The 20,196-nt window shown below is 37.7% G+C and overlaps 1 protein-coding gene across 3 annotated transcripts in view; it reads left to right on the top strand.

Annotated features, from left to right (window-relative positions):
* Positions 1-19,702, top strand: part of Cln7 (CLN7/MFS domain-containing 8) — a 48,788-nt gene extending 29,086 nt beyond the window's left edge. For 2 of the 3 annotated variants that reach the window (XM_071593080.1, XM_071593079.1), the window contains exons 2-10: positions 8,542-8,701; positions 10,103-10,346; positions 11,101-11,214; positions 11,318-11,530; positions 11,771-11,870; positions 14,571-14,705; positions 18,355-18,497; positions 18,633-18,916; positions 19,242-19,702. In XM_071593080.1, the coding sequence (XP_071449181.1) occupies positions 8,639-8,701; positions 10,103-10,346; positions 11,101-11,214; positions 11,318-11,530; positions 11,771-11,870; positions 14,571-14,705; positions 18,355-18,497; positions 18,633-18,916; positions 19,242-19,634 (1,689 nt within the window). In that variant the 5' untranslated portion in view covers positions 8,542-8,638 and the 3' untranslated portion in view covers positions 19,635-19,702. The remainder of the gene's footprint in view (positions 1-8,541; positions 8,702-10,102; positions 10,347-11,100; positions 11,215-11,317; positions 11,531-11,770; positions 11,871-14,570; positions 14,706-18,354; positions 18,498-18,632; positions 18,917-19,241) is intronic. The other variant, XM_071593081.1, reaches the window with a different exon arrangement.
* The last annotated feature ends 494 nt before the right edge of the window (positions 19,703-20,196 follow it).

Raw genomic sequence — 20,196 nt, 5'->3', positions numbered from 1 at the left:
ACGCAATTTAACCCAAAGGGTAGTGGAAAGTGTAGGGAGCTGAAGAAATCAGTTGCGTTTATACCGAGTTAATCATTTGACTGTTATTTCCTTCTTCGTGTATTTATCCTTGTGGGTTCATCGAAAACCTACAGATCTTTATTTAAAAAACCATGACAATAATGGTTGTTTTGTTAGATTTTGGATACACTACCGACTAACACAGATGTGCTACATACATTCCAGTTGTTAAGCCATTTAGTAGGCACAAAAAAAGTCGGATTAGCTCCAAGTAAAATGTTACAAAGGATAACTCTGTTTCATTGGATGATTTTCTTTACCGCCCTCACAATCGGTACCTGCAAGTTAACTTGTTGATTGTCAGTCTGCCAGCGAAATGACTTCAGTATGACGCAAGTTGTCCAAGTGCCAGACCTTACCAAATTTCATGCGTAGCCACTTTTGACTCCGCGTCAATATTGTTTGTACTTCTACAGGTTCTTCTAGGCGGAAAACTAATAATTCCTTCACGGTTTTATACTATTTTAAGGATAGGTTTCGGACGGTTATTTTCTCTTTATTCATTTCTTCAAATTGGTATACTTCTCCATGCTGTCTAGGAAACCTGCTATCTTCCTTCTTCAACCTAATATTTCGAAATTTAGGTATTTTTGCCACCTAAGTTAAAATGGAGATTTATGTCGTTTTTTGTATTAGATACCTTCGACGTACCACCGTATCTGAAACGAACTGCTAGCTTGCCACCAGATGTCATTCATTTTTTTCCTCGAATAAAATGTCGCAATGTATAACTTATTCGCAACCATCCCCGCTGTTCTCCTCCCTGCTCCGCTTTCCTGCGAGCATTGCTTTCTGTCTGCATTACCATGAAATTCGTATTACATCCCAGTATCGTATAACTGTATAATATCCTTTAATGTGGAAAACTACAAAATCATTTAATGAGGTCATCAAACAATTCCAAGAAGTGAAGCCTGAGAGTGTAAAGTATATATAGTTATCCTTCAACTTTGAAAATCTTGACTGTTTGGAACAACGGAGAGGACGATAGGAAAAGCCGTTTTACAAAATAGTAGATTGCCAATCGACAACGTAACCTTGACGGTCACAGAACCAGATAAAATAGAGGAGGGGGTCTGCAAAAGAGAGGGAAACCCATTAAATATGACTAAAATTCCATAATCGAGAAATTCAAAATGAGCTAATTCAATGAAAGATGTTTGTGTACGATAAATATCGCACGCTACATTATCATAACAAAATCAGACGTAGCCACTCCTATATTCGTAATTTAAAAAGTTCAAAATTTATTAGAACACATCCATTCTTGTGCGTATAATATGCATAGATAGTAGGATGTAATGAGTGTCTTATTACACCTCACCTAACATCTCTTCCTAACACTGCCCATCCGGAATCTTCGTTCCCCATTCGCCCCTGAGCAGTCTGAGACATGTACAGGTTACGGATTAGCCTCCTGACCCTCCAATCCATTCCTATTTCTGCAATATACTCATTAGTTTTTCCCAGTTCACTCTATCAAAAGCTTTTTCAAAATCTACGGAACAGGCAAATACTTCCTGGTTGTATTCTATATTCCTCTCGATTAGTGATCTCATTACTGCACTGGCATCCCAGGTGTCTCTCCCCTTCCTAAACCCAAACTGATCATTCCATAAGTAATCACTTTCCATGCTCTCTATCCTTTTGTTGATGATCCTGAGGACAACTTTAGCTGTGTGGGAAATCAAACTTATTGTTATGCAGTCCTCACATGATGTAGCCTTTACCTTTTTCGGAACAGGAACCAAAAAGAACAACACGCATCTCACGAAGTCTTCCGGCCCGATTCCGTCCTCATAGATACTACGAATCAGTTCATATACGTACTCGTAGACTCTTCCTCCCACATTTTCCTCAAATTTTAGTAGCTCTGCAGGAATGTTGTCTACCCCCACTATTATATAACTCTTTGTACTTCCTTCTCCCTAGCTGTGTTTACATTCTTTCATTTTCTTCTATATTCTCTGTTTCGAATCATCTCAACCGTGATCCATGGTTACCTTATCCTTTTCCCATCAACGGTTCCCATAGTTTCTTTTGCAGCTTTCGATATCCCTTTCTTGATACATTGCCATTTTCCTTCGATAGTACTCGGCTCCTTACCGTCACCCATGATTTTCTCTACAGCCTGCTGATACTCCTTCCTTGTCAGTCCATTTAATTCTTCTACGTACATTCCATTTCCTAACCCACCTACCCTGCCTTATCTTTTGGAAACGGACGCTACACTTCATAACAACTAAATTGTGGTCAGAGTCCGCATCCGCTCCCGGGAAGGTGTACGAATTGATCTCACCTTTCCTGAATCTGTCTAACCATCATATAATCTAACTGATACCACTTTGAGTCACCTGACATTTTTCATTTTTAACCTACGGCTTTTGTTGTGTCTAAACCAAGCGTTGGTGATGACTAACACGAAATACAGGATTAGGCTTGTGGAAAAAGTACGAACTTTCAGTAAATTTTTCGTCATACATTTCATCCAAAGCCTCGCATTCATTTTTGGCCTGTTTATTCTACAAAAACGTGTTATTGTGTTTTTATTCTTTTCTCGTCATTAATACCTCCTTGTAGCGAGATTTGGTAGGTGCCGCAACTATTGAACTGATTTCTCGAGCCCGGGTACGAATTCGGGTAGGGGATACATATTTTGGCGGTATTTCCAACGGGTGCTTGGTGGAGCATTTCCGATAGCTTAAGTACGTAGTCCAGCGAACGGAATGTTGTAAATGGTATCCTGTTTCTCCCTATTCCTACTGTGACCTTGAATCCGAGCCTTCTTTCAAATTATTCACCTATGCCCCAAAGACGAAAAATGAGGACACCTGTCGCTCAAAAACGTTTGCTATCATAAAGTCAGGGTGCAAAATTCCATTATGCAAATGACTCCCAAATCTTGATTTGAATTCAGTCGAAATTTCAGTTTTCATTCACATTTCCCAGGTTTTTTATTCCTGGAATTTCGGTGAAAATCATCTACTCATTTTCCTCCAATTTCGTCGCGAAAGTCGATCAATGGGGACTTTTTCCCCCGCATTTAGGACCACGATTCCGATCACATTCCAAACGAGACATTTGAATCGGAAATACTGGCATTATCGTTAAATCCCACTACTCAAAGCGATCCTCTTAACAAAAAAAGTCTTCGCTGTGCGAAATTTGGCATCCATATACCTAGCTAGCCCTTCCTCCAGAAACGCAAGCGATCTAGAAAGATACGGTTTTTGGGTACCCGGAAGAAACATGTGTTCTCCTCCGTAAGAACGCCACACTCGCGTTCCCCCAGCTGCTCCCATCCCGAGAGGATAAGGTCGGCAACAGGTATTTAACGAGGCGGCAGCGAAATGCTCGAATGCCACGAACGTTGCACATTGCGCGCCACAATAAAAACCGCGCACTCGCTAGGGCAGCGAACTTCTCAAGGTCGCTGTCTCGGTATCACACGGATTGGAATGGGATCTCGGTGACGTCGGCCCGGAGCATGGGCAGGGGAAGAGATTTTGCCCCTTCCTTATGAGAAGTGATAGGGTGGAGTGGGACGGTCCAAGGGAGGGGGAACGGAAAGGAGTTGAGCCCGAAATTGAGCTGGAATTGGGTAATGGATCACGTAGCATGTGCATTCGCTTAAGGGCCGCGCTGTGATGTTTAGTGAATTTAAACAAAGTTTCGGTACGAAGGCATTCCGATTCAGATCGACGACGTGTTTCACATCGGAACTCATGCACGTCACAATCAAGAATTTTACCGCGTCCTCGTTTGCCGATTTTTGCCTTCCCGGCGATACCACTTATACCCGCGACATATCACACCTCAAATCATTTCATACCGAAGGTCGATGTTTTGAAGGAATTCTTGCCCAGGCCGCGATTGCGACGCGACGTACATTTGACACCGCAATGCGATATCGCAAGTTGACCGCGGTCAACGAATAACAGCATCAAATGGGTGGGTCAGAGACCTTTGGCAGCAGATGCTTCAGTTTTATCCTCTCGGTGAACTCTCCAATTGCGGTTGAATGCGTGCAAATGACTTGAACGTGACGACGGGGAGTCTTGGGAGTAAATGCTGATCGATGGTCATTCACGAATCGTCTGAGCATGACTCACGAGCAATGCAGTTTCTGTTGGCTCGGAGGAGATTGGCGCCAATACCTTGATTTTTTTGCAGTCGCATTTGTCAGATGAAATAGTTTGAAAGAATTTAGAAAAACAACGGGAAATCCGCAATTAAACTTAATAATTTCGGAATATTAAAATTCTAAACAAAAATCATTTTTCCTCCATAATATTTAATATTGGGATTACCCACGTGAAATGAATTTTTTTTTTTTTTTTTTTTTTGGGGATCGAGATGGTGCGGGGGCTAACGTACTGGCTTCCCACCCTGAGGGCGCGGGTTCAAATCCCGGCGGTGTTGAATATTTTTCAGAGGTATCTCGATCCCTACTTGAGGTGCTTTGTGGAGGGCACTTTGAGTGAGTACGCCGTCCGTCGGATGGGACGTTAAACTGCGGACCCCTTGGCGCCTTTCGTAAAGAGCAGGCTAATGCCGACGCCGGGTTTCTCTCCACCCTTCATCCTTTCCTGTCCATCCCCTATGGCGCAAATGACCTTAGCTGTCGGTCGCCTCCCCTTAAAACTACTACTATGAATTTTTTGTATGATTGGGGATGCTCATCTCATTATTTCGAATTGCCTAAAGAATCACTTTCCCCTATTTTGCATTAATTCTTTAAGAGCCATTTTCAGCGATGCACAATGGCTGATTTTGAAGTTTTCAGAGGATATCGAAATTTATTCTAGCAAAACCATCTATCGAACCACAACTAGTATTTTTGCCTCATTTAAAAGCTGGTGGTCACTTGAATTAAACAAACCATACAAGAGTTATCTTTACAAAATTTACACTTTTCATAAGGAACTTTCCTGCATCGTAGTTGAATGAGTTTTGCAACGCTTCTAGTGAAATTACATTACTTTTCTCCCAAGAAGTAATGACTTCTTATATTTTTTCTCAACGCGAATTCGTGTCGAACATGATCGAATAGAGGATTTAGTCCTTTTTAGGTAAAAAGTAATGCGGGGAAGTATTTAACAATTTGAATCTTTGTGAAGCAATAGTATTCTAAGTGTACTTTACAGGAAATACAATTCCATTATCCAACCCTTAACCAAAATAATAATTTTGTTAAGCAAAACACCATCCTCGGAGGGTTCTTTTTATTGCTCTTTCGTGTCAATTACCGCCCAATCGGCCTTGTGTCGTGCCCGGCAGCGGGGGAATCAAGGCTTCCGCGGTCATCTAACGAAATCCTTGCTAAGGATGTATACGGAGTTGAAGAGGGGCTTAATGTAGTTCAGGATGTTGGGTTGTGTTTTGTTAGGAGAGGTAAGGAAATTTTCACTGTACCGTTTGGCCTTTTTTATCCATCCAAAATCTACCTTTACCGGTAGATTACCAATATTAATAATAAGGCCAATTACCTGTAAATACCGTTGTCCAATCAGAAAATTCCTAAAATAGATATTTACCTTAATTTTTCGCTCATATGCTTGTTTCAATTTTCAAATGGTTTAATTATTTTAAGAACTTCTTGAAATATTACTTCCAGTTCAAATAATCGTGCAACACCTTCAAGTTTTACCTAACGTAAATGGAAATATTTTTGCATTTATATTCATTTATTCGTATACATATATTTTTTCCAAATAATGGTACTTATTTTCGCCATTAGTCACGTTCAACATTGTCACAATTTGATACATTCGTTCGCCATTCGGATGAGTCATGAAAATTCATTTGACGAGTCTTGTCTATCATCAATTCGTCGAAGAATGATCAACGCAATAATGCAAACGATCCTTCGCGATCGACCCTTCCGCGTGAGTGAGTGGAGGTTGGTGAAAGAAGTGTCAAGATGGGTTGACATTATCACGCCGTCATTGTGAGAACGAGGGAGGGAAGACGGAACAACTATAAACCGCTCTCCTTCTCTCTTTCTCCCACGTGTCATCATTGCATCGAGGGCGACCCAGTAAGAGAAAGGTGCGGGGGCGGGAAGGGAAGGGGGCGGAGTAAGGGCGTTGAAAATAGAACCGTGGGTCCCACGCGCGGGCAATTGCAAAATGCTCCGTCGCTCTGTTATTGTGTCGCCGTCGTGGAACTCATTGCCATGCGAAAAGAAGGGACGGTCCCACCCTGAATGCCTCTGTGGGAGAATCGTCTGCGTCTGTTGTGCCTCTCTCACGCCCTCGAGTGCTGTCCGCCGTTTGCGCTTACCGTTCTTGTGACTATCGCGCGGTGGTCAAACAAACGGCCACGAGAATTTCCGGTCCCGGGAACGGAATCGGGACTGATTGGGTACTGGAGGAAGCGCTATATAAAAAGAATTTCATCTGCTATGTCTTCGATACCCAACCCTATTCAAAAGATTGCAATGATCGAGTGCAAGCCGTCGTCATACACTGCGTGTGTAAGTCGGATGACCAGGTTAAAAGTTTGGTTATAGGATATCAAATAACGGAATATTCATTACTGAGATTTGGGACGTTCGCAAAATCAAATTTAAAGAACGAAAAATTATGATAGCACTATATTAACTCAAGTTATTCTGTGTAAATACTAAAATTTTCTAGTTTCGGAATATATATGAAAGTTAGGCCTTTAGCTTGTTTTTTGTTATTATTGACATGTTGAGTATGTCTGGCCACCCTACCTGCAGTAAAGGCGATGTTCATTATTTAGTAATTTAGTAAAGAACACTTCAAAAGAATTTCACGTCCAAATCACAGTGAAAGGTTATATATCACATCCCAATGCACATAAAGGGGTAGTTTATAAATTAAATTGATTGAATGGAATATTTTACCCTGAAATGGGCTACGCCAGGCCATTCTAACTTGAGTATCTAGCAAAGGTGAAAATCCTATCTCCGTTTGCAGCTACATTTCAAAATAATTGAGCATATTTATTTAAACTGAACACTTTTTTGTATATTCGAAAACTTTCCTCAACACTACACTATCACGTAGTGATACCATACTAGTAGGTTACTGTACACATTTAATTGCAGCAGAAGTTATCTCTCGAGGGTAGCAACCATATTTGGCGATATTTTTCTCCAAATGTTGAAGTTTATTATAATTGATTAGCTGTTTGATAAAATTCAAGGTTAAGAAATAGTAAAGCAGGGTTCGGTAAAGTTATTCACTCACAAATCAGATAATCTGTTTTTGTTTGAATAAATATACAATATGCATACAAACAAATATGGTATGGAATGTGTCGCAAAAATATAAATAAAACCATTGGGTGAAGTTTAGATGCTTATACGACTGGTTAAAAATAACAGGGAACCCCTCTCTCTAAAGAATTGAATCCAATAAAAAGAGTAACAGAAAGTTCTTCCTATGATAATTTAATATTCCGAGTAAACATATGTGAACAAAGAATTAGCACTAATGTAGACAATGGCTTAAGTTAATTATTATGTAAACCCTGTTTAACAGAACACATGATGAGCAAAAATTTTGCCAAATAAATATAATTCGAGTGACTTCCGGAGTTTGATGTATTTTAGATCTACTACTCATGTAACAAGTTTCATACCTATCACTTTTGATTTGTTTGAGACGAAAATTTTGTCAGAAAAATGATTTTTTTTATGATCCAAAAAAACACCATAAATCAAACTTTCCAAAATATTTCCTCTTTCAATTTGAGTTTGTCATTTCATTTCCTTGAGAAGAATTAACATTTTTAGCTAGAAGAATGATGATGAGTGCATTATAACAATTCTATACTGAATATTTCTGAAACCTGCATTTTTCTGCAACTGTTAGATAAGTACTTAAATGAGAATTCGTAAATTAAGATAGCTAAAGACTAGATGGGGATGGAGATGGTGCGGGGGCTAACGTACTGGCTTCCCACCCTAAGGACGCGGGTTCAAATCCTGGCGGTGTTGAATATTTTTCAGAGGTATCTCGATCCCTACTTGAGGTGCTTTTTGGAGGGCACTTTGAGTGAGTACGCCGCCCGTTGGATGGGACGTTAAACTGCGGACCCCTTGGCGCCTTTCGTAAAGAATAGGCTAATGCCGACGCCGGGTTTCTCTCCACCCTTCATCCTTTCCTGTCCATCCCCTATGGCACAAATGACCTTAAATGTCAGTCGCCTCCCCTAAAAACTACTACTACCACTGAAGACTAGAAAATAGAAGTGAAAATGCCTAAATTATTCCTATGGCATTCCTTACAGTTGTAGGCAGTATAATTAATTGACAAAAGTGCTCAAATTGATAAAGTATTATTTTCTATGGAAACTATTCAAATTCCAACTACCTAGGAGCCAAACTCACATTTTTTTCTTCCCTGTTTAGTTGCCTCCTAAGCCATAATAATTTATTTATCATCTCAAAGAGCTCCAATAGTCAAAGATAGAAATTCAATAAGCATTCTTCTTTCTGATCCTCAGGAGGAGAGCAGCAAATGATAGCAGCCCAGAGAACCTGCTAGAGACGGCAGAAGAAAGGAAGCAGCGATGGCGGTCCATTCGGATTATCTACTTTACAATGTTCCTTATGTCACTTGGATTCAGCATCATTCTGACTGGAGTTTGGCCCTACTTGGATAAAGTTAGTCTGTCCTGCCAAAAGACATGGATCTTGAATAGAACAAAACATGAAATTTGATGAATTTCCTCAGCCTACACCGGTTTGAATCCTGTTCTACTCTAAATCTGCAGCAAACAATGTAAAACAATTTGGGGAATATTTTAACATCATTATTTTTGGGTTCTTTTTTGGTCTACATCCACTATGCAATGATTTTAATTGTTTAACAGTTCATCATCTCTCAAAAATTGTCACCATAACCTTAAATAATTTTCCTTTCTTACTTATTTTGAAGTTAAAATAATATGAAAATGTTTAAGTCTAAGAATATATCCATTCGATGGTGGTGTAAAATAGTCAGGGAGTAGAGATATGCACATACTTGTGAATCACTTGTACAGGAGGAATATGTAAGCAGTGTGAACAAACAAGATTATAAAAAAAATCCAGAGGTGGAAAAGTTTCTCATGATCTTTCTGGTAAGCCATCATTATTGAAGGATTGAAATGTGGTAAGATTCAGGAGAATGAGGGGGGTTAGTAAGTCTCCAAAGTCTGACCCTGAGGATGGTTGACCTTCAACTTTAACTTCAGCAGAGGGCCTCACTTAACCACAACATCAAGGATGACTACAATTTCTGTTTAAGCTCATTGTTTTGTGTAGAGAATATTATTTGAAATGATATAAATTAGGAACTAGAAACTGTCACATCAAAATTTTCCTCCAAACCCGCACTGTTTAACATCTTTGTCTCCACTCTTATACTCCTCTGCTATGTCCCACATTCCTTTTGGGAGTCTTCTATCCCTGCCATACAAGGTATCCTACTTTCACTTGTCATCTGATTCTTTCCACAGCTCCTGCCAACAGAAATCACTGTATGCATCCCTCCAATGACTGTTCCATCACTCTCCAAAATGTAAACTAAATTATCTTATTGAGATGCAAACTGGTCATTTAGCATTAGCACTAAACTATTGCATCTACCAAGGGGTTTGGCAGGAAAACCACTCATCAGCTACAAAAAAATAATATCTAACACTATCCTGTATACATACATGTAGATAATATATTCTAATAGAATTGGCCATTTAGAAATCATAAATTTAGTAGAATAAATTATGGAATCTTAAACATGTTTTTGTATGCATAAATTATTTATCAGGTAAAGGAAGAAAAGAAATAAAATGTGACTCTTAGTGAAGAAACTTGAGCAAATTCTTCTTTCTTTTGTGAATATTCTGCTCAGTTCAGTCAGTGTACATATTCAGTAATTCTCCCCTAACCATGTCATACTGGTTAAGCTCCTGAAAGATTGTAACCTTAATGTTTTTTTTAATAAGAAGGTATCTCTTACCTTTATCATAAACAATGGGGTTGGTGGCCTATGCCTGAGTATGGTGCTTCATTTCCTCGTTGCAGATGGATCCAGAGGCTGGGAAGGAGTTTATGGGTTTCGTGGTTGCAGCAAATCCTTTTGCCCAGATGCTGTTCTCACCGCTGGTGGGATGGTGGGGCAACAAGCTGGGGTCCATCCGTCTGCCAGTGATGGTCTCCCTTGGGATCTTTACAGCAGCCTCTGCAGGGTACTCTCTCCTCGAAGTTTTCCCATCTCATAGGAAATACTGGATGGTGGCCACACGCTTCCTAGTGGGCATGAGTTCAGGTTAGTTTTTTCTGAACAATTAATTTTTGAAGATATCAGATCATCTGAAATATACTTGAAGCTATCATATTTTGTTCATTGGTAAGTAATTTTGAAGATTTTTGGAAATGTCTATTGGAGTTGAAACAATTTTTGGCCAACAAATTTGTGCGGTTGAAACTTCCTTTCAAGAATTTCCTTGAAAATTCAGTTTGAGAATTTACTGTTCCAAAAATCAATTCTATTAAAAGCATCCTATTTCTTCATAGCATTGGTAAACTTATTATAGATGAGCTGTTAACCATTTTCCAGTAACCTCGACTTTTTGAGATACATTTACAGGGCTACATTTGGAACAATTTTCTGAGACAAGTGAGGTGGAACTGTTTATTCATTGAACTTACGTAAACTATGATTGTGGGAAAGAAAGAGAGATTAACTTGACATTTTATTGACTCTCATACCAAGAATATTTCCAGAATTTGATCAGTTTTAATGATGTTTGCTGTACAATGATGATTATGTGAATTGACATGGACTGACAGAATTATGATTTGATGACCTGATTTGTTCTGTCCAGATATATTTTGGAAATTGGTTAGTCGTGTAGTTGAGAATATAAAAGTAAGCCAGGTGGATACAATATTTACCATCTTAACATTTTATAGCAAATTCAGTTAGCATAATTAAAGCACATTAAATTTTAGAATAACTTATTTGAAGTAAAAGTGTACCTTTTTTTTCTCCTCGTATTGCATTACATTGATTGTTTCAGCCAATATTGCTGTCTGCCGATCCTATGTCTCTGCGGCCACTATGATTGGAGAACGCACAGCAGCCATTTCTATGGTGTCCTTAGCCCAAACTTTAGGTTTTGTGATTGGACCTGGTGAGTAGAGGAAATTATTTAATATAAATCCTTATGTATAGGATTTTACTTTGTTTCATGGTGAATAATTTCTCTTTGCATATACCTCCAAATGTGTCACAAGGTCTGCAGGCAGCTGTTACTCCATTAGGTGATCAAGGCTATAAGATTTGGGAGGGTGAAGGAGGTAAGAAGATCTCAATGAATATGTACACTGCCTCTGGATGGATTAATGTGTTCATGGGAATAATAAACATACTGCTCTTTACTCCATGGATTTTTAAGGAAAGACGTATTGCAACAGCAGAAGCCATGCAAAATTCAGGAAAAGATAATGGTGAGTGTTGTCTGAAAGTTTTAAAACAATCTGAAAGCAAAATTTTCATACATTCTCCCAAAAAATAGGAAACCATTAATTACAATATATATATATATATATATATATATATATATATATATATATATATATATATATATATATATATATATATATATATCTATTTTGATAAAGTGAGTAAAATCAATGATAATTAAAATGAAAGAATCATAACTATTTCTAACCTTTCACTCTTTGCAGCCAAAGAAGTATATGCATGCATGAAACCCGACTACGTAGGTGCCTGGACATTGATTGTCGCCTTTTTTGTTCTAGTCTTCAATTTCGTCTTATTAGAAACGTAAGTGCATACATACATACCTTTATATTATAGATCAGTAAATAAGAAAGACAATAGGAAAATTTGGGTATTTTCTATCTGCCAAAATTAGTCATTTTCACCAGTGGTTTTGCTGACCAAAGAAGCTGCTCCATCCTAGAGCCATTTCAATAGTCAAGTCTGTAGATGCCATTCTTAGGGCTCTTGAGTACCTGTATCATTTCTGGTAGCTCTACTTATACTTTCTTACACCACAGGTTTATTTTAATAGGCTTACCTAATTTCTGAATGATGTTACTTGGGTAGCTTCCATTCTTTGCTGTTAGATCCTTTTCAAAATTGTAATAAAAATATATACATAAGGGGTAGATCATCTCATTGTTAGTTATTTTTCTTTTAATTTTATTTTGAAGATTTTACTAACTGGTTTACCATAGTATTAGTTGGCCCAGTAAAGGATCATATTTTTTCTTATACAGTATTTCCTCTTTGATCTTATTAGAGGTTATTTAATACTACTGGAAATTTAAGTTGTCTCTAAGCATCATCACCCACTCACTGCACTTATTTATTCTTCCTTTGATGGCACTTGTACCTTCACTTCCACTCTCTACATCCACTGGCTAATCATTTATGAATCCTGAAATAATTCTATTTCTCTTTAGTTTCCAGCACATCTTCCCTTTCATAATAGATACTTATCAGGGGCATACTTTTTTGAGTGTCACAAAGATCAATTTCCACTCTGCTTAAAGATTTTTATGGTTGGATGCTGCACTATGCTGATATTTCAATGGCATCAGACTCTATCGTGCGAACATTCATCTCGAGGATTAAGATAAACTTTGTAAATTCACAAAAATTTATTAATATGTTACTACAGGTGTCATCACATAAGTGGCATCTTCTGGTACAATTCTCAGAAAGAAAATATGTTAATATATATGCATAAGGCTTCAAGAGAAAGAAAGGGGGAATGTGGAAAGAGGTGAGGGGTAATTAGTCATGGTTCCAAGGAGGTGTGAGAAGGAGGAAAGTTAGAGTGAGGATGGAAGGGTAAGGTGGGTAGGGGAAGCTTGAAGTGGAAGAAGTGGGGGTGCGGAAGGGACTGTGGGATGAATCTGGTTTCATCAGTGGGGTTGTGTAGGTAGTTGAAGGAATTCCAACGCAGAAAAAGCATTCCCCTATCTGAAGAAATTTTCAATCGGGACCTAGAAACTATGCAACACACGGATACGATGAAGTTGATTGAATGCAACAATTTCAGAGCGTAAAAATCATTCGCCTTGACTGGGACTCGAACCCAGATCCCTCAATATCCGGTCGAGTGCTTTAGCCACTTAAGCTACCGAGGCGTCCTCTTAAACTCTGAAATTTTGGGGAAACTTTTAACCTCTTGAAGTTGATTGAGACTATCCTCAAAAAGAAACACTCCTTCAGACCTCAGAATCTCCTATACAGCACAGTGGGGACAGCAGAATCAAAAAGGTGGTGCAAAATGATGTACTATAATGATTATGTATCTACGTAAAATGATATACATAGATATCACATGGGATAGCATGGAAATTCCCTAATGACAAGCTCAATTTAGCAATTAAAAATACTAACTCCCTGAGATTCTTGGTGAACTGCACTGAAGATAAAATAAGCAGGATGGACAAAAGTGGCATATAAAAATTAGGGTGCAATAGTTGTGCTGCACAAATTGGTCAGAGTGGGATCTTTTAAAGTACGAGCAGGAGAGCACAAACACAGCTACATGAAGGGGAACTGGGATCAGTCTCACTTCGACAAACACCTGGGGAAGCAGGCCACACCAGTGACATCATTCCAGAAATTCTACTCAAGGAAAGAACCTCACCCCCTCCCTCTTTCTTTCTCTCAGAGCCTTCATGTGTATATATTGACACATGTCTTTTTAGAGAATTGTTCCTGACGATGTGTGAAGTTTCTATGTGATGAAACCGGTGGTAGTGTATCAATAAAGTTTTATGAATTTATTATGCTGATAATACTAAACAAATTGTGACATCTCCACACTTAAGAGGACAAAGACCTGTAAAAAATAACCAAAAGGGGTAGAACAAGACTGTGAAACAAACAGCAACAATTACCTGATTCTGAGGACACTTGTTGCAATTTGAGAGAAACAATGAGCATCATAGCCTCCATGCGAAATCACCTTCAAAAAGTCAGTATTATAAGGTTTTCTGTATCACCCAATCGCTCCATTCTTCTTTTACATTAGAATATAAAGAAACTGTAGGCATCTATTCATCATATCTGCCGTGAATGTTTTCTAGTGATTGGTATACTGGAGCAATTATGCATTCCAGAGGATTTTATTCATTGAATGGGACATAAATATAAAGTATCTATGACTTGTTCTTAGAAGCTTTTTGGTCATATTGAGGCTCATCACAGAAAGATTTATCTGATAATTAATCAATGAAACAATTTGAACACTTCAAGAGAAGGTAGAGGAGAGAGAAATGCTTCTGTCATGTAGAATAATTACTATGGTTTGAGGAAGTAGGCTGATGTAAATATGGCAATTAATGTTCTTCATTAATACTTTGAATTGGGCTCCCAGAGTTGATAAGGATACATGTGAAATAAAGACAATGATGAAAGTGTCTAAGGACACTTTCATCATTGTCTTTATTTTTATATTACTCTTTAAGGGTTCAAAATTCTTATTCATATCCTTCTTTATAGACTTGGTACATCCCTGGTGATGGATATGTTTGCTTGGTCTAAGGCAGAAGCACTCTATTACATGGGAATGCTTATGTCTGTAGGAGCAATTGTTGCCTGCGCTACTTTTCTTGCCATTGGGCCTCTTTGTAAATGGTAAGTATGGACTCAAAATTTAAACATAGGATCCTTGTTGCTTTACTTGATACATTTATATTAATTCGAAAAAATTAATTATAAAGTATAGGCAGTTAGCATGATCTCAAAATGTCTTTCTGTGAAAACTTCTGGTTATTTTACAAATGTAGTTTTGGATGTTACAACCAGGAAGTACATAATTGAACTTGAAAAATACCTAATCATCAAGTTCTGCCATTGAGTATTATCTAAATGTACTTCACTCACAAAGTGCATTATTATATTCATTATATTGCCACATTATGTACCTATGAATATTTATTACTAGTTCAACACAGAATTCTAAACGGTAGATTTAAAAAGATATCCATTTTATCATCAAGTTCCATCTATTCCAGAGTAATTTTAACATCCAGTTTTTCACTCGCAGCCAAAATGCGCTCTGGTTTTAGTTGTTTTGGTAAGGATAACCCAAAAGAAAATAAATTTCGACAATTTCATCATTAAATGCTGGTGGAAAGGTCACCCAAAATATTTCTGCAATGCTTTTGCTACTCTTTATGCATTAATGCAACTCTTAACTTCATCATCAACTCACACACCATGCAAGTCAAATACAAATTGATACATGGCATTTTGTAAGCTTAATTTGAAAGGGACTTTCAGGGTCATATTACAAGTGTAGGACACTGAAATGAATAATGAAGCTACCTCTTTTAACGAACCTGTTGGAGGCTATTGTATATATTTAAAAGTACTTTAAATTTATTTCAACAAGACTTAATATTTGATGCTGTCATACATCAATAATGAAAAAAGTGAGACATTTTATTGGTTGCATTAGTTACTCATTTTTCCAAATGACTCTACATTAATTCATGCAATACCTCGTCATTGATATTAAGAATTTGTAATCATTGTAACTATCCAATTTTGAATAATTTTTTTTCAAATGATTTTCAGACTACTTCAGACTTGAATAAGCTGTAGTTTTCATTTGGACAAATCCATTTTTACTGGGCCAAACCCCCCCATTAAACATTTTCAGTTTCACAAATAAGCTTTTCCTTGGCTGAATCCTTGGAATACAACATACCCAAAAGGCAAGAGTGAAGTAGCAATATTCTCTAGTCCACCATAACATCATTTTACAAATTAATTGTTTTTAAAAGCCAACCTTTTGCCAACAACTATTTAACAAAAACATTGTAGCTACCAGCACTGAAAAAAGTGATTCACTTGGCATGCATTATTAATTGGATAAACGCATTATGATTGCCATAATTATGCCCAATTTATTCATTAAGATCATTAAACAGTTGTCGTAATTCAATGGTCAGCTATTTTAAGGTGGGAAGTAATAAATATCAACCATGAAAAGACATGCAGAATAAGTTCAAAATGCCACAAAGGTTAAAACTTATGGCTCTTGAAATGGGTACAGGGTTGTAAAATGAAGAAACCAACTCATCAATTATGTTAACTTAAAATACGAAGGTGCTGGGGGATCAGGATGGTGCGTTGGCTAACTTACAGGCTGGCTAGCCTTGCTTAAATTAATCTATCAACTTTTATTGCTGCCAGACTTAAATTAATCATTTTGTACAGATTAATGTGCTTGGTGATATGATGGCCTTATGCGAGGGCGGTTCAATAAGTACCCGTGCTGAGGGAAGTTTATGTTATCATTGTGTGCTGCCATCTATCAAACGACGGTGGAACAAATTTCAGACTGATTTAAAGGTTAGCTTGGATTTGGCAGCCATTCGAGTAAGACGTGTTTCGTGATTTTTGCTAAGATGGAAAAAGAGCAGTATCGTTCGGTAATTCGCTTTTTGTTTTTGGATGGGAAGAAATGCGAGGAGATAAAAGCAAAGTTGGATGCTGTTTATGGGGACACTTCGCCATCTATGACCACAGTTAGATATTGGTTCAACAAATTTAAACGTGGGCAAACATCTGTTTTTGATGAGGAGCGACCAGGATGCCCGACAGACATGGTTACCTAGGAAATCATTCAAAAAGTCCACGCCATGATTCTCACTGATCGACGAACGAAAGTGTGCGAAGTAGCAGAGGCATGTCGAAGTAGCGTAAGTGTGTTGACTGGAACGGCAATTAATATTTTACATGATAAGTTGGCGATGAAAAAATTGTCGGCCTGATGGGTACCACGATTGCTCACGGTGGACAACAAGCTGATTAGGAGTTGTCGCCGCCAAACTGCATGAACTACGTTATGAATTGCTGCCGCACTCCCCGTATTCACCCGATCTGGCTCCCTGTGACTTTTTCTTATTCCCTAGCATGAATAAATGGCTTGTGGGTAAAAAATTTAGCACAAATGAGGAAGTTATCGCCGAGACAGAGGTGTATTTTGGAGAGTTCGACAAATCCTATTTTTTAGAGAGGTTAAAAAAAATGGCTGGAACATTGGGAAAAGTGTATCTTTCTAAAAGGGGACTATGTTGAAAAATAAAAAAAACATTTTTGAAAAATGGTTTCTTCATTTCTAACACAGGTACTTATTGAATCGCCCTCGTATTCCTGTTTATCAAAAGGTTAAGTTTTTTAAAACCAATAAATTCTTTATAACTAGGTTAGAAAATAATACACAATTTTTGACAAGGCAGTACATCTAATTGTGATAAATCTGACACATAGACTGCATGGGCTGAACCTATATACAAAAACAGCCATATTGGCCACTGCGAGATCCTTGATTATTTCTGGAGGATTATCAGGTTTGCTGTCTGGCAAAGTGCTACACCCAGTAGACCTACCTCACACCGAGGTACTAGGTTGAAATACATCTAGGAATCAGAACTGCAGAATCAGATTCCTAAACTTCAAAATGAACTGAAGATTTCTGGCAGAGCTTGTGAAACCTCAGCCGCACAGATACCATGTCTTTGAGGGGAGTACATACTGTTTCTCTCTCAACAATCTACACAACTTGGGGCACAGTGCAATTGATGTGACAGTGAATGGCCGGACAGTTCTTAAGATTCCGTGTACATGCAGACATTTTCAACCATCCACAATAGCTTCAAGATTGATAATGTTACTGCACAAGCCCACCAGCAGATGCTCTCCTGCCACTCACACTTCATTTCACTGGGGTAAAAATAAGTGCAAAAATATTTTATGAAGTAATGGAGGAAGGAATGAGTACTTTTAGCCAAACTAACAACAATTTAGAACTGGCAGCAGTAAATTGATGAGCTTCAGACTTAATTTGTAAAACTCCTATTATCTTCAAATACTTACAAAAAAAAGTATTGAAATAATACTCATCCATGAAATACTTGACCACCCTAGGACATTCTAATGTTAAATGATTGAATTCTCATGTATCTACTAAAAATATAAGGAAGAAATGATTTGAATGATGTAAAAAAATGAAACATTTATATCAGATTCAACTGCCAAAGGAATCAAATGTATACCATCAATAACCAGATATATTTTAAAATAGATATTCAATGAAAGTACCGTTGCAAGGAGTAACAATAACTTACCTGTTCATTTATTACCACAACATACCATTTCATAAATGCATTCTAATGAATATCAATATTTAATAAATTATGATTCTCTTTATGAATTACCTGGGTATTCTCCATGTTACTAACTTTCCATGGTTTTCTTGCAAATTTTGGATCAGGTTTGATGAAAGAAAAGTGCTCCTGTATGGAGGATTTTTCCTTATGGTCCTAGGCAGAGCAACATACATACCATGGGGTGGTGATCCCCCTAAGATAGCAAGAAGCAAGTTAAGTCTTGACCTCATGCAAAATGCAACAATTGGTGAGTATTTATCATATATTTGTTAAAATTCATCTTTCCTTACTTTGATTGTGAGTTGATATGCCAATAAGATTCAGATAATGCCCAAGCGAATGTGGACTATCATTGTAGTAAAATGAATAATCTTTCCATCAGCATCCCAGATCACTGATAATATTACAGAATATGAGGTAACTACATCAATATTAGGACTGAGAGATAATGCCACCTATGAAGCCAACATGGAGCAGCAGAATTACACAATGGATGAGAGTGAGGGGCCCTTGGGATGCCCAGAAACACAAACTTGGTGCCTAACAACTCCGGCAATGACAATACCACAGCTGCTCATAGGCTATGCATTTACAGCTGTTGGATATCCTATAGGTGTCACTCTCATACAGACTTTATTTTCAAAAATATTAGGACCACGACCTCAGGTAAGTAAGAATGATTAGTGTTATATCTGATGAGAAATGGAACAAATTTTTATGCCTTTTCTTCTTTAAATATATATTTGCAGAGTAAGGCCTTCAATATTATGGTAAATAATAACTATCCAATTAGACATTATTAAACCATTAAGAGAAATGCAATATAGTTCTACAACACATGTTGAAGTTTTAATGTACATTATCCATTACTTTATGGGACATTTCTCTTCCATTCGATGATGCTGTATGCCATTAAATAGAAAATAAAGGTGCCAGAAAACAATTACTCTCCATGCAAAATCACTAATAGGTTCCAATATTTTCATTATAGGGTGTTTGGATGGGATTCATAACAGGATCAGGCTGCCTTTCAAGAGTTATGGGTCCAGTGTTTGTTGCCTACATTTACACAACTCTAGGTACATACTGGACTTTTGGCATCACCACAATCATGATGGCTGTATCAATGCTATGGCTTCACATAGTGAGGAACAGACTCAGGATGCCCACGCCACCCTCTAAGACAATTCTGATAGAGCGACACAGTGGAGATGAGGTGGACCAGAAGGATATGGGAACAGAAGTGGAGATGCTACCTCTTCAGTCTTACCATGGAAAGGATGACGAGAGAAGGGGAGAAAATGGGAGTGCACATGTCATACATGAAGACGAATGGACACTGACCCCATCAGTGACTAAACCACACATTGTGAAAAAATCCTAGCATAGAGGTGATATGTGACTCTATTTTGTTAAATTGTGACATCAGTCATTATTAAAATATACAAAGAGCCCGAGATTTTTTTTCATCTTGGTGGAGCTCTATAATAGTAAAGCAATCCACTTTAACATTTCCTGTATGTAATTTCAACTGAAAAGAAATGCTTCCAACGTATAAGCCAGAAAACCTTAAGATTTGGCTAATTAAAATAAGGTGAATAGTAATCATTTCTTGAAATGCCAAGGATGAGGCAGGGTAAAAAAAATTTGATATATTTTAAACAGAATTTCCTATACCTCCCCAATTATTAACTTAAGAAGGATGTATTTCAATATTAATAAATACAAGGAACAAGCTAGCAGAAACTACATGAAATTAGGATTGTAGGAAGTTTAAAATACCCATTTCAACTTAAAAGCAAATGATCTTTGTGTTCAGAGTATCAAGTGAGGTATACTGCACAGTGAAATGGGAAGAATTAATGGATTTATAGCAGAAAATAGGAGTAGATTGGAGAGATAGGAGAGTTGCCCACAACCTGTAAATGTCACAGACTGCTCAGGTG

This window comes from Hetaerina americana, unplaced genomic scaffold (assembly GCF_022747635.1).
Source record: "Hetaerina americana unplaced genomic scaffold, ioHetAmer1.1.p SCAF_50, whole genome shotgun sequence".
NCBI lineage: Eukaryota > Metazoa > Arthropoda > Insecta > Odonata > Calopterygidae > Hetaerina > Hetaerina americana.
Note: the sequence above shows the minus strand (reverse complement) of the source record. Positions and strands in the feature narration are given on the sequence as shown.